The sequence below is a fragment of the Nyctibius grandis genome, chromosome 1, assembly GCF_013368605.1.
Source record: "Nyctibius grandis isolate bNycGra1 chromosome 1, bNycGra1.pri, whole genome shotgun sequence".
NCBI classification, from domain to species: domain Eukaryota; kingdom Metazoa; phylum Chordata; class Aves; order Nyctibiiformes; family Nyctibiidae; genus Nyctibius; species Nyctibius grandis.
Window position 1 is genome coordinate 107,738,766 of NC_090658.1, and position 16,220 is coordinate 107,754,985.

General features: G+C 37.3%; 1 protein-coding gene across 1 annotated transcript in view; it reads left to right on the forward strand.

Annotated features, from left to right (window-relative positions):
* Positions 1-16,220, forward strand: part of CSMD1 (CUB and Sushi multiple domains 1) — a 1,320,281-nt gene that overhangs the window by 874,220 nt on the left and 429,841 nt on the right. The window contains 2 exon segments of the mRNA XM_068415956.1: positions 3,331-3,455; positions 9,052-9,173. Coding sequence (XP_068272057.1) covers positions 3,331-3,455; positions 9,052-9,173 — 247 coding nt within the window.

Below are 16,220 nucleotides of genomic sequence, written 5' to 3' on the forward strand. Positions count from 1 at the left end.
AATGCTTACTCAATTGACAGAGCAAGGCTCTGATAATATTTTCATTCCACCTAATGTATCTTACTGTTCATGGAGATAAATGAATGCATAAGGTGTTCAAAAATAGCACAAGCAACATCATATAAGATATGATAAATAAAACACATTAATATACTTTGATCACTTATTATTTGTGTGTGTGTTTTGGGCCTCCAATTCTGAATTGGAGAATTGGTATGTGTGGTACTGTGAAAATACAACCATTTTCCACAATTCCCCTGACTCATGTAACAAAAATAGCTTTTAAGTTTTCAAAACAGCTTTTTAAAATTAAATGAACTTTCTTATGATTGTTATTACTTACAGATTTTTTTCTTTTAAAAATATGGCTTGTTTCAGTCAAATTTGAGACTTCTTTATAAAAGCATAAATTTTGCTTTGATACAGCTTAAATTTAAAACAGAAAAAGAAAAGAGAGGAAATTAATTTCTTCCCCCTGCTGAAAGTTTACATAGACAATTAACAACAGAAAACACTTCCAGTGCCCACAGATTTGCTCAATGACTAGGAAGGTAAAGATGTGAAAAAAATAAATTAAAAACATTCATTGTTAACAACTGAAAATTAAGTGAAATAATAATTTTCTTTGAAATCACAGATCAAACAAGTTAAATACAGCTTCAAAACGGTGCCCCATTTTTTAATGGAAAAATGTCAAGCAGAGTCAATAGAGAAACTCAGCAACTTGGATGTTGCTTAGAGGATAAGGACTTTTATTATGGACTGTGTAGCCCAGGTGCATCCCCTCCCCTAAAATGCTTATTTAGATAAAACTGATTGTCTGGACACAGAAGGTACTCTAGTGACTCAGCTCACCTAGGATTCTCAGTATCCACTGTTCTCTTAAACGTCTAAAGGTATATGGTTTGATTCAGATATCTGCAATGTAGGTATTATGTAACAACTATCTATATATACACACACACATATTTCAATTATTAACCGGTTAGTTACACAAACTTTTAATTTCGTTCACATATATTATAGTGTGACAGTCTGTACCCCCATTTGGCAGTATTTAGAATTTTTCAATACCTTTTTCCTTTTTTTTCTAAGACTTGACAGAATTAAAATTGCATTAAAATTATTTTCTTGAAAGTATTGTCAGACTTACGACATAAACCTGATTTCTCACAACAGGTGCTTCGAAAAGAATGGATCTTAACTGATATTAAAGCAGGCTTAGCATACAGTGTAGCCATGCATAAACCATGTCCAGGGCTATATCTCAGTCATTCTGGTAAAACCTACGACTGCTCTTTTGTAGCCTACATGAAGTTTAATTAGAATTCTTGAATGACTTTCAAAAGATTACACTTGTCAATTCCTATAGCTGGCTTGCAGATTTCTCTCCATCCCAAATTCTAACACTCAGGAGCTTTTGAGTACTTTGTGTTCCTATGTTGCTCTTTAATTTGACGTTTTTGCCAGATTTTTTGTTTGTTTTTAATATGTTGTAGTCAGTATATTTATTTTGTGTCACTTAGCTTGTGATCGAACATTTCAAAATATGATATCCACCTTGTAAAATATATGAAGTTCACATTATTGTTCCTTAGATACAACATCCAGATATATACAATATACTGTATAGAATAATAGTGAAACAAATTAAATCATCATAAGTGTATAGACTAAATTAGTGTGTAACATTTTATGTACCCACTAATAATATTCTTTTATATTGCTGTAACGATGAAAACCCAGTCTAAACACTAAATCCTTCACTTACTGCATCAGACATCAGAATATTTGCATTCCTCCTTTTTTTTTTTCCCTTCTTTCTTTCTTAGAGGGAATAATCAGGTATGTTAAATTATAAATTGCAATTGCAGATGTCCAATAATTATACATTTCATTTCACTCCGATTTTTTGTATGTTTACAGTTTTATAATTCTCCTTACATGTATTGATAGTAGCAAACTTCAGGGAAGTGTTGAAGGTTTCATGTTGGTTCACACATCATTATACTTTTGGGAAAGTCTTTATCCAATATGATTTTTAAATACTTCAGTTCTCAATTTATGTTTATCACAAATAGGTAACTGGTTGGTTTTTTTGTGTTTCCACAGAACAAATTTTTAGAGCTCATAATTTTAGAAAATATGAGAAAATGCATTCTAAAAAAAAAGGTGTTTAGAGCATTAAAATTCAGATTAATTAATCTTAATATTTTCTTTACCAATAAGAGAGACTAATTGTTTATAATTTGAGATATGTGTTTGGAATCATGCTTGGTCTACTTTTCTGAGGATTTTAAGAATGTTCTGAAGGATAGTAGATTATGACAAACATAAAATAAATACAATTTTAGAAAATTATATTATTCTTCAAGGATTTCATGCATTTCCCATGAACTACTGAAGGAAAGGGCCAATATTTTCCTTACTCTTCTGATTTATTCACATTTAACAGCTCAAGAACCAAGTGTTAAGTGGTTTTTAAAGCTTTCCTAGATCTGAAGCATCACATTCGAATTTTAAAATTAAAAAAAAAAAAAAAGAAAAAGGATCCTATTAAAGTTTTGTGAAAGAACTATAGAAGTACATCATAATAATGATAAACAATATAGCTTGTCTTTGTGAAATCCTCTGAGAAACTAACAGAATACTTGTTCTTGAAGGGTAGCAGTGAGCTGGATGTTATTGAACAAGATTGTATTAGCTATTCTTCACAGCACAATTTTAACCAGTGAACTTTCTGACTGTCATCTACCAATCCCCTGGTGTTTAGGACTCAATGACTTAGAAAGACCAAATTGAGAAATCTGGTTTATCAAGATCACTTAGTTCAAAACATGGGATTATCAGATACATATTTAAAAGCACAAGAAATCTCACAAGCAAAGGAAGTTTGGACAAGGTCAGGAATATTTAATGAAAGATTACAGTTTACTGAAATGGAGAGATTGAAATCATTAATGAAGTAAATTTTGTTGCCTGAAAGAATGGTGATTATATATTTTTTTATATTTATATATTTTATTTAAAAATATATCTCTCTATGGATTCATTGAAGTCATAGTTTAAAGGATGAAACTTAGTATCACGATTGCTTTGTATTCCTGGCCTTACTTCTTTAAAAGGTGGACAAACTAAATAGGAGAACTGTTCCCTGTAGTATAAGTTGTTTTTTATTAGTATAGTAATGAGGGAATAGAATTTCCCACCTTAATTTCTTCATTTGGACCTAGAAATATTGTCATTTGGTGACATTTACATTTATTTGGAAGGGGATGATATTTAAAATATATTTTAATTCCTTCCATCTTCCTCCTACTTTTCTTCTAGGGTGGGTGCAAGTGTACAGTTTTCTTGTGAAGATAATTATGTGCTGCAAGGTTCTAAAAGCATCACTTGTCAGAGAGTGACGGATACACTGGCTGCCTGGAGTGACCACAGGCCAATTTGCAGAGGTAGGTTCTGTTCTATGGAGTTTTTCCTGAAGTTTGGAATGGTAATTTATAATTTCTGTTTAGAAACGCAATGAAATGATGTTCAAAATAAAGCAAAAAATCAGATATATGTATATATATAAAATTATAAATATGTGTCTATATATATATATGATTATATATATCCAAAGATCTTTCTGTAGCTTCAGGCACACGAGCAAAGATGCAGAAACAGTATCAGTTTAGGGATCTAATTTCCTTTTAATATTTTACATTTCACTTAATCTTCTTTTTGTGATGTTAAACATATTTTAAGTAGAACTAGTTCGTTAGGTTTAGGTTAATCTTTTCTAATTAAAGTCCTAAATAGGGGTCCTTATCAGTTCCTATCAGTCCCAGCTATTCACATAGTCCTCATTTTTTGGTAAATTCCCTTCTCTTTCATCTATTTTGCTCAACCTTACAAATGATACAACCTTCTGGCTTTTTTTCTAAGTGTTTTCTCATTATGGTCTGAACCAATGAATAAGTTCATGATCCTGCTTTTAAGGAGGAGGTGGAAAGGTGGCTTTTTGTTTGTTTCTATGTTTTTCCATTGCAATCTACTGCCTGTAATAAAAGCACAAAAAACTATGCAAATGCTGTCAAAGTACTCCAGAACTGAGGTATACAGGAAAAGTGAAGAGTATATATCTATGTACAGAACTTTTCCTTTTTCTCAATAGAAAAACTAATCTGAGTTGCACATTTGGATTGTACATCTTAATGAAAGTCTTAACCCTAGAAATGTGCTTGCCTTATGTCATTCTAGAACCAGACAACCTAGCCAGGACAGGCACTGGAAAACAAGAAAACCCATGATGATTAGTTAAAAAAAAAAAAAAAAGAAAAAAGAAATCATACAAATTGTTTGATATACTTTATTTGTCATTTTGAGGTAGATCAAAGAGATACTTCTTGTACTCACAAAATCTTACACTGAATGCCAATTATCAGGGCAGCAAATGATAGAGACACTGTGGAGGGAAGAATTTGCAACACCTGGACCTAAACTTTTGTTTGTTCAAGAATGAACTAAAGCATAATCTCACTTATATAAAACTCATATACTTATAAAAAAAGGTTTAATTACCTAGTTATTTCATAATACCAAAAGAAAAATTTTTTTCTCCTGTTGCCAGAAGAGATTTTTCAACTTGTATAATTGTATATGTTATATACTTGTAAATTTTTCTTTCTTCATTAAAGAGTGTAAACAGTTGTTGTGGGTTGACCCCAGCCAGCAGCTAAACACCCACCCAGTCACTGGCTCACTCGTCCCCAGCAGGATGAGGGAGAGAACTGGCAGAGGAAAAGCTGAATACTCATGGGTGTATATCAAGACAGCTTAATAAATGAAGCAAAGCTGTGCATGCATTCAAAGCAAAATAAGGGTTTTATTTACTACTTCCAATTAGTGGGCAGGTGCTTAGCCATTTCCTGGAAAGCAGAGTCTCAGCACATGATGGTTACTTGGGAAAGCAAACCTATAACCATGAACATGCCACTTCCTCCTCCTTTCCCTGAGCTTTTATTGCTGACCATGACATCATATGGTATGGGATATCCCTTTGGTCAGTTGGCATCACCTGTCCTGGCTGTGTCCACTCCCAACTTCTTGCCCACCCCAGCCTACTTGCTCTCAAGGCAGTGTGAGAAACAGATAAGTCCTTGGTGTTGTGCAAGCGCTGCTCAGCAGTAGCCAAACACTGGTGTGTTATCAGCACTATTCTAGTTGCAAATCTAAACCACAGCACCATACAAGCTGCTATGAAGAAAGTTAACTCCATTCCAGTCAGGCCTAATAAAAATGTCTGTAAAGGCAGCTCTTGGATAAATTATTACAAGCTGTATGTAACATGGGTAATGTTACATAGGCACATCCATGTAAAGACTGGATAATCTAAAACATAGTAAAAAAGAAATAAATAAAACTCATACCTCTTACTCTTTCCAGAGCAGCAAAGCAACTGGAATTTGTGTCTCTTGAGCTCAGTGTCTCTGTAGTTCAGTGTATCTAAATGAAAAATCTAAATATACCCTCTCAGTACTTGGTTTCACACTATTGCAGAATAACCTGTCCACGCAACTCCACTGTTCACTCTTGTTTGGTGGGGGTTTTTTTTCATCTCCTGGATTTATTCTTGTTTGCTAATACATTGCAAAAATGAACTGAAGTAATCTATGCATGGTAAAAGTAATGCTCAGCGGAAAGGGGCTATTTACTGCTGAATTATTTGTGTGTTATTACTAGTGTTTGCTGCTCCTTCCAAATTATTATCTGCAAATGTCTCTATCATGCTTTACTCCCTCCAGTAAGCTTCTAACAAAATAGGATAAATTAGTCCTATAATTCCATTAAAACCTCAGTTGGAAAAACAAGTTACTTTCCTCGAACATGCTTCCAAAATTGGAGCAAAAATTTCACAACAGTCTGAGGGTCGAGTCAACCAGTCTCTAAAAGTAACTTGTTTTTTTTCTAAACACAGATTAACATTGTTTAGGCTGAATGGTGTTTAATTCTGGCTTAATATTATGACCTTGCACGCGGTGCACATTTGTGGATGGTGGGAAGTGAAAGATACAAGTTTTATGTGTAGTCCATATTATTCCCAATCGCTTTACTGACCTTCAAGATGCCAGTATTCATAGTGCTCATACCGACATTTAATAATAAAATACACAAAACGAACTGCTTATCACATTTTCTAAATGACCATCAACTTGAAGTGGAAAAGCTGATAAACTACATGCAACTACTGTGGGCTTAATGACGTCAAACCTATGAGACACTGAAGAAGCTGAACTTCTTATTTAGCCAAGAATGATGACTAACAAAGTTTGGAATTTATGAAGCTGATGAATAAGCACAGGAACCATCTTACTGTTGGCAAGTTCCTTCATTATTTACATTAAACAGTATCCATGTAAGGACCTTACTTGCAAGGGCACAGCAGGGGCTGGGGATCCCCTGAGGACCCAGCAGCAGTGGGGTCTGCCTGAAGTGGCAGTGCAGGACCAGGCCTCAAAGCCAGGGCCCATTCCACCCACCCCAGGCAAGGAGCAGGGCAGATCAGGGGTAGCCCGGGCCTTGGACACTGAGCATCTCCCTGGGGATGGGGACATGCCACAGCCAGGCTGAGACATCAGAGCCTGGATGGGGGTCAGGTTCAACAATACCTGGGAGCAGGCACAGGCATGGCTGTGGTGAAACTGCAGGCAGCTGCTCCTGAGACGTTACTCAGGCAGAGACTGATAGTCCAATCCCACCCTGAAATGGATCCCCTGGGCCCACAGTCAAGGACTAGTGGGAGGCCCCAGGTGAGGCTGGTCAGGGCAGTTTAGGCCTATTAATACCCTCAGGAACTGAATGGTGTTAATTTGTTTTTTATTCCCAGTTTGAATTCCAAGTTTTCTTGAATTCCACACAAAAAACTTACCGCAATTCATTCTTGTTTTCTGTAAGTGATATACAAGGCTATCTAACAATTTTTGTGCAATGTTTTGCAGTAACTCCATTTCCTAAACAGACCTCTGGACAGAACTTCAGTTGTTGAGCTCTTGCTTTGATTTTTTTTTCCTTTCTTTTTTTTTCCTTCACCCCTGAAATCCAAATAGGAGAAGGATAAAAGAATAACAGCTTGTCTGAAAAAAGATACAAAAGGGACATGTTCCCTAGACTTTCTTCTTTGTGGATAGCTAGAGAAAGTACAAACTGTATTCAAAAGCTTATTGCTGCAGGGTTACATCTCTTGATTAGTTCCTACTGTAGTAGACCTTGTGCAGGATGAATTGAAAATAAATTAATAAATATTAATTGTCTGCTAGTTGCAGTGCTGGAGGTATCACGCTTCTACCAGTTACTGGAACGAGAATGTTCTCTGTTTCAGATCTGATGAATCTGCTCTTGTTATTCTAGCAATTGAAAGAATATATTTTGCTTGGTACAGCAGCAATATGCCAAGCTTTCTGTATTGCTAATAGGCAGCATACAGTGGCATACTTAAATGTAATTAGTTCCTTTTTTTTCCATGTTAAGCACAGACAGCTTGTTAATAATTGTCAGTGATGCTTTGGTAGAATTACCTATGGGATTGTTTTGGCTTCTACTGAGTTCGTTATGGAAGATTTCCATATGATGTGTCTGAGACTTAAGTTAAATTCATGGAAGTGTATTAAGATAGTTTCTATCATAAACATAGATAGACATTTTCACAGAAAACTGAGTCCTAGCTGAATCAATCTAGATATAGAGTTATAATTAGTTCTCAAGGTCTAGTCTCTAATGTAGTAACAAAAGACTGAGTGCTGGTAGCAGATTGTGATGGAAGGATAGAAAATCTGAAAGAAATTTTCCTCTAGTTTCCTTTTTTCCTATTTGTACCAGTCACGCTTCTATTAATGGAGAAGAGCAGGCTTCTTCCCAGCGTGTTTGTGAGGTAAAGAAATGCTCATATTTCATTCAGAATGGAGGCAGACACAGAGAAAGAGGAAAGCCAAAATTTTCCAAAGTACCAGAAATATGTTGGGTACTTAATTCCAATATTCAGAAAAAGAATGACCAAGTTTTTAAGGAATGTAGTCGTTCCTCTTGCCCATACAGAAACATAAGTAACTGAAGAGTATAAATTAAGTCAGAAGTTAATGGGAGTTATGCAGATAGGTTCTGAGATTCAGATATTTGAATATATACAGTATCTGATTACTGTAAATGGTGTCATCTAGACTCTCTATTTTAGCATGTTGCCAAAGTGCTTTAGTACTGTAAATCTGACAATGGAATTTTAAAATGTTCTTAATTCTATAACTCCATTTGATGTCACTGGAAACTATATGTCTAAATATTTTTAAATACTTTGAGATACTGAAATATTTTGAGATGTTTGAATATTTTAGAAAATCTGTCCCTAATGCTCTTTAGAATATAAATTAATTTGTAAAGTAATTTGTTTTCAAAAAGCTAACTATCCAGATTTGCTGAATGTGACAGAGGGATTGTGATGGTTTCACAACTGAGTCTGTACTTTACAAAAGTCAAGCCACTGCCTAGAACAATTTTATATTTTTTTCTTTCTAATTTTATTTCCTCTGGTGTAAAGAGCTAAGACACCACAGAAGTTCAAGTTTAGGTTAAAGATATACTGCTACATAGAGTTAAACATTGTGATACATGTTTTTTTTTCCCCCAATCATGGAGAAATCATGAAGGAGAGCACATACTGGCCCTTCTTACATTCATACATAGAAGGGTCCCTCCGTCCATTTGGAGAGACTAAATCTTTCTCTAAACAGTGTATTGATATGATAATTCTGAGAAATTAATTTACATAAAGTAAGAATAAAGTAATGTAAATGTTGGGCCAGTTAATTGAAAAGTGCTGGTTTCCTTTCTCTGTAGGTCATTTTTAAGGATTTTTTTGGGTGGCTCAAATATCTTCAAAGGAAGATTGTTACAGAATATATCAGCATAATAATATTTTCATGGCAAGTTGTTATTAGTGCTATGGCAATTTGATAAAGTTTATTTTAAACAGAGCAACTAGACAAAAGCAATCTGATTTTTTGTTCATCATTTTAGCTAGAACATGTGGTTCTAACTTACGTGGACCAAGTGGGATTATTACATCACCAAATTACCCGGTTCAATATGAAGACAATGCACACTGCGTGTGGGTCATTACAACAACTGATCCAGAAAAGGTATGCTTTTTCTCTTTGTCTCTATTCAAACTGTAGAATTTTGGATTTGTCTTAAAATTAGTTCATACATATTTGCAAGAATACATGAACACATGCAAGTGTATATGTTCATTTAAACACAGAAATGAGCAGAGTAGAGATGTTAAGAAAATATATTGGGCACTAGAAAAAAAATTAATATCTATGATAGTGTCCACTCAGACTAATAGGTCTCAATTAAAGTTTCCAAGTTATAAATGAATTTTCTAATGAAATGCATAAAATCATATTCAAAATAACACATTACTAAATGAGTTGATAGATTTTTCAAGTTGTATCTTGATACCCATTGTTGAATCTTAGCATAAAAAGGAGACATACATCTAAGTACTTTGATCTTGTTAGGTGTTTTACTACCTACATAATTTCTCTTTTCAGTCCACTGTTTTCCAGTCATGATTCTAAATACATAACTATGAATAATTATGCATAAAATAGTAGTCATAATTAAGTATTCTTCTTACACCGCAGTGTACTGAAATGCATTTTTACTTGTGTTTCTGTAAAGTCAATTTACTTTCTCGGTAAAGGACAGAGACTCCCTACCTGTAGGAAAAAAAATGAAGTAAAAAAATCTTTCACTTATGTTTTACTTTTCTGTAGTGAAATAATGAATAAATGAGTTACAATAAGTTGAAGAATGTACAATCTATATGTACTTTCATAATTACAAATCATGTATTTCCTACGCAAGTTTTTGGAAGACTGTATTTTGACTTTTTTAATAAGTTAAGGGAAAAGTGTTTAACTTTATCTCACCATAAATTAATGTAAATGTTCAACTGCAGAAAAGATCATTTTGCTGCATGCTTTCATAGCATATTGTTGACATGTAAACATTGTTTCTTTGCAAAATCAATTGAGCTCACTTTTTCTTAAAGCAGATTCAGCGCCTCAATAAAGGTATGTATTCAGGAGAAACAGGCAAAAATACAAAACTATCACATTGCAGAACATTTTACTGTGGCGGGACTTCTCTCTGAAGAGAAAGGGCTTTTTTTCAGTTCCAAACTGAGCTGTTATATTTTATTTAGTATTTGACTATTTGTCACTGAATGACCTTAAAGCCATCAAATTTTATAAAAAGTATTAAATGACTTTGTATTTTTAAATATGGACAAACATTTAAAATATGAAAAATGTCTGAGAAATGCATCTACTCAAATTTATATTCAGTAATGTCTAGTCTCTTTGATGTTGCAAAATGCAGTATAGTTTTATAAGGGAAAATTTAAGTGTTCATCAAAGGAAAATAAGTGAAAATGCTACTAATAAAAAAGAGTCTTGGCATCCTAATGGTTTCTTTATTCAAAACTGTTTCATTAATTTTTCATTTTCATTTTTCTTCTCTTGATTTTTCAAGAATTTTAATTAAGCAGTTTTTCATATTTATAATAAAATGAAGATAGCAATCTCCTTGCTGATTGCAAGAAAGTTTAACCATAATAATGCAAAAATTGGTACTGTGCAGTGTATTATTAAACTGTACAGTCTATGTTTTCTATGGAGGCTCAGACTTACTTGTGAAAAACACTAAACCTCAGTCTAATAACACGCAGATTCTGTTCATTCTATACAATATATCTTTCTCAATGGATTTAGGATTTTAGTAGGGCAGAGCTTAATGAGATTGGTGTGGATTAATTTATTACTCTGTTCATTGGACTCAAAAAGGCACTCTTAAGTAGTGTTCTGTGGACAGATTGATAGTTCATCAGTTACAAGAATACACTGAAGGAGTTGCACACCCAGACAGATCAATTATTTTGCTGTGTTCGAAATGAAAAGGTATGAGTACAAAGCTTGGAGCTTTCACCCAGAAAAAAATTCCACGCTATTACATCCATCTGGGTGGAAGGTAAAGAGACAGACATATTGATAAGCACAATGTAAGAAAAACAGGTGGAGCTTTAAGTCTTTCAGTTCCGGACAGGATGAGCAATAGGGCATGAATTGTTTTTTTATTAATATTGGATTTGTCTAGCAGTGCAACAACGGAAGGTTACTTTCTTAATTTCATGTATCTTGGAAAGATGGAAATTTGCTTTAGGACCACTATGATTGTGAATGTGAAGTATTAAAATCAAACATGTTTAAGGCTTACAGTATCCCCAAGTTGCTTTCACATAAACTCTACGTTATCTTTATCAGAATGTATCAATACAAATCTCGTATTGGGACTTCTATCCCCAAATATCTGAATCTAGAGTTAACACATATCCTTTTGGATAATAAAAAATACGAAGGAAAATGCTTTTACTTTACAGACTATCATCTGCCTGAAATGAAACTTTTTTCCTATTTCTTTCTAAAGAAAAGTATCTTGCTAGCATTTTGAAACCTGTGAGCTTTAAAAAATCAATTACAAAAATAATTTCCAGGTTTCCAAAATACTGAATTGATTTTAAGAAGTGCTGAATGTTGTGCAGATTTTCATCCCTGACTTTTGTTGAGTTATGAATAACAGAACTGTTGAAAATAGAACTGTGTATTGAAGGTCTGATTTTAAGATTAGATTGAGGAGCCTACTCTTTTGCCCTTCAGATTTGAAAATATTTATCAAAATGCTTGGAGTATGTGTTTGATTTTCTTTTCCAAGAAGGTAGACAGTTCATGACATTGTGTATTTTAAATTAATTTTGACTTACTCTAGCAGTGAATTTGTGCCCTTTCATCAAGTTAGTTTAGACGTAGCATTTTACAAGATAAGACAGTTTCCTCTTAACATAACATTCAGTGCAGTGTAAAGAAGGCAGTTTAGTTAAAGAGGTGCCCTTGCACAAAAAAAAATGAACATAATGTGCTGGAATATTTTAAAGAACAAATTAAAAAAAATTGACACATAACATTTTCCAAATTTTGCATTCTGGTGCTGGTGGGGGGAGATTTTTAATGCTGAATCAAAATGAAAACAAATTTCAACTTCCTATGGCAGCAGTAGCATAGTTCCAGTTTTTAACCAACCATATCAAAATCATTGTTAGTTAAATGTTTTTCTAACATTTATTTGCCTTTTTCTGAGCAACAGAAAAATCTAAATTAAGCTTGGTTCTTCTGCTGTTCAAAGGTATTTCTGTTAATGCTCTGCTTATTTTGAAGAGTTGATTTCTTCCCTTAACATTTATTTGTTTCCTCTGGGTCCCACTATTGTAGCTTCTGATCAGCATCCTACTGAGTCATTTATTAGACTTTTAGTACTTGCAAATACAACTTTATGGTGCTCTTCTGACTCTCCATCAAGTATATGCTGTAATTCTTTGTAACTCTACATTGTTTTAGTTGTTCTGTTATGCAGTTTCTCAAATTTTTGGAATCAGTTACTGTGGACTGCTCTTCTGAGGTCTTACTGATCTGTTGTCAATAACTCTTTCTTACTGTTAGTATAATCTTTTCAGTGTGTTCTAAGCATGCCTCTATCCCTTGCTGTTTCAATTCATTCTCCAGGCTGTGTGATTTTTTTCGTAAGACTTACGGCCTTGGATTTCCTGCTGCTTTCACTATTTTATGGTAACATTGCTAGATACAAGGGCTCCAGTTTTCAACTCCATTGTCTATAGGAGGGCAAGGTTTTGTGTTGTTTTGGCAATGATACCTAGTTTTGCACAATATTTTCCTGACTGATTGCGGATTGTTGTATAGTAGGTGTGCCAAGGGCTGCAATAGTTCTAAGTTTAATGTCCTAACTTGAGAAGGCCTTATGACATCAGGGAGTCTGAGAAGGAGTTGGATATCTGGGTCCAAGCACAGTCTGCAGTTGCCCCACAGCCCAAGGCTACACAACTAAAAACGACTCCAGCGGCACACACAGAAGGGAGGGGGACCAATACTGCAGAAGAATGGACAGATGCAATGGCAAGGACAGCAGGAGGAAGAGACTTCCCTAGAAGCCTGAGGTGCCCTTGCAGAACTGCTTCACTGTTCTGCAGACTGAAGAGGAAAAACCCATCACATCAGGAGAGACACTGAAGCCAAGTAAAGCAGCCCAGTGTGCTCCCCGTATAATGATCAGCACAACCAAGAAAAAGTGATGGGTAATATTAGTAGGCGACCCTCTTCTGAGAGGCACAGAGGCCCCCATTTGCCAACTTGATGCACTCTCTAGAGAGGTGTGCTGGTTACTGGGGGCTCACATCAGGGATGTCACTGAGAGACTACCAAGCCTAGTACAGCCCACTGGTTATTAACTGCTGCTCTTGTTTCACGTGGGCACCAGTGATGCAGCCAGGAGCAGTTCGAGGAGCATCAAGAAAGACTACAGAGTCCTGGGAGCAGCAGTAAAGGACCCTGGAGCACAGGAAGTTTTTTCATAAATCCTCCTGGTCATAGGGAAGGGGTTTGAAAGGGCCAGTTGAATGAGGCAAATCAACAAATGGTTACAGGAATGGTGCCACAGCCAGGGGTTTGGCTACTTAGACCATCGGACTCACTTTGAGAAACCTGGTCTACAGGAAGCCGATGGGTTCCATCTGACAGAGAAGGGGAAGACCATGTTTGGTCATAGGCTTGCCAAGCTGGTAAAGAGGGCTTTAAACTAAAGTTGCTGGGGGAGAGGAACCTCAGTCTATCCCAGTCCTGCCAGTTTGATGCCAGGACTTGCAATAGATGCCAAGAGCCTGGAGAAGGATCGCAGGTCAGCAGGAGAGCACTGGAAGAGCAGCGGAAAGGAATTTCAGTCAGTAAGTCATATTCATCAGGGTGCCCAACTGAAATGCCTCTATGCAAATGCACATAGCATGGGGAATAAAAAAGAGGAGCTGAAGACGTGAGCATGCCTGCAAGGCTATGATCTTATTGGCATCATGGAGATGTGGTGGGACAGCTCCCATGATTGGAGTGTTGGAATGGAAGGATACAGGCTCTTTAGAAAGTACAGGCAGGGGAGACGAGGAAGGGATGTCGCCCTCTATGTCAGTGACCAGCTGGAGCGCATGGAGCTCTGCCTGGGGATGGAGGAGGAGCCAACAGAGAGCTTATGGGTCAGGATTAAAGGGAGGGCAGGGACTGCAGACATTATAGTGGGCATCAGCTACAGGCCATCCGACCAGGAAGACTGAGCGGATGAGGCCCTCTACAGACAGATGGATGTAGCCTCACATTCACAAGCCCTGGTCCTCATGGGGGACTTTAACCACTCTGATATATGTTGGAGGGACAACACAGCAGGGCACAAGCAATCCGGAAGCTCCTGGAATGTGTTGATGATAACTTCCTTCTCCAAGTGACAGAGGAGACAACGAGGAGAGGTGCCATGCTGGACCTTGTTCTCATCAACAAGGAGGGGCTGGTGGGGGATTGAAGCTCAAAGGCAGCCTTGGCTGCAGTGACCATGAAATGGTGGAGTTCAAGATCCTTAGGTCAGCAAGGAGGGCACACAGCAAGCTCACTACCCTGAACTTCAGGAGACTTTGGCCTTCTCAGAGACCTGCTTCGTAGAGTACTTTGGGATAAAGCCCTAGAGGGAAGAGGGGCCCAAGAAACCTGGTTAATATTCTTCAAGGATCACTTCCTCCAGGCTCAGGAGCAATGCATCCCAACAAAGAGGAAGTCAGGCAAAAATGCAGGAGGCCTACATGGATGAACAAGGAGCTCCTGGACAAACTCAGACACAAAAAGGAAGCCTGCAGAGGGTGGAAGCAAGGACAGGGAGCCTGGGAGGAATACAGGGAAATTGTCCAAGCAGCCAGGGACCAGGTTAGGAAAGCTTAAGCCCTGATAGAATTAAATCTGGACAGGGATGTCAAAAGCAACAAGAAAAGCTTCTATAGGTACGTTGGTGATAAAAGGCAGACTAGGGAAATGTGGGCCCTCTCTGGAAGGAAACAGGAGACCTGGTTAACTGGGATATGGAAAAGGCTGAGGTACTCAATGACTTTTTTGGCTCAGTCTTCACCGGCAAGTGCTCAAGCCACACTGCCCAAGTCACAGAAAGCAAAGGCAGGGACTGGGAGAATGAAGAACTGCCCACTGTAAGGGAAGATGAAGTTTGAGACCATCAAAGGAAACTGAAGGTGCACAGGTCCATGGGACCTGATGAACGTCATCTGTGGGTCCTGAGGGAACTGGCGGATGAAGTTGCTAAGCCGCTATCCATCATTTTTGAGAAGTTGTGGCAGTCCAGTGAAGTCCCCGGTGACTGGAAAAGGGGAAACATAACTGCCATTTTTAAAAAGCGAAAAAAAAAGACCCGGGGAACTACAGGCCAATCAGTCTCGCCTCTGTGCTTTTCAAGATCATGGAGCAGATACTCCTGGAAACTATACTAAGGCAGATGGAAATCAAGGAGGTGGTTGGTGACAGCCAACCAGGCTTCACTAAGGGCAAATAATGTCTGACGAATTTGGTGGCCTTCTACGACAGAGTGACAGCGTTGGTGGATAAGGGAAGAGGGACTGATGTCATCTACCTGGACTTGTGCAAAGCATTTGACGTTGTCCTGCATGACATCCTTGTCTCTATATTGAAGAGACATGGGTTTGATGGATGGACCACTTGGTGGATAAGGAATTGGCTGGATGGTCGCACTCAAAAGAGTTGCGGTCAACAGCTCGATGTCCAAGTGGAGACCAGTGACAAGTGGCGTTCCTCAGGGGTCGGTATTGGGATCTGTGCTGTTTAACATCTTTGTCGATGACATGGACAGTGGGATTGAGTGCGCCCTCAGCAAGTTTGCTGATGACACCAAGCTGTGTGGTGCGGTTGACACACTGGAGGGAAGGGATGCCATCCAGAGGGAACTTGACAGGCTTGAGAATTGGGCCCGTGCGAACCACATGAAGTTCAACAAGGCCAAGTGCAAGGGCCTGCATGTGGGTCGGGGCAATCCCAAGCACAAATACAGGCTAGGTGGAGAATGGATTGAGAACAGCCCTGAGGAGGACTTGGGGGTGATCATAGAATGGTTTTGTTTAGAAGGGACCTTAAAGATCATCTAGTTCCAACCACCCGGCCATTGGCACCTTCCACTAGACCAGGTTGCTCAAAGACCCATCTAACCTGGCCTTGAAGACT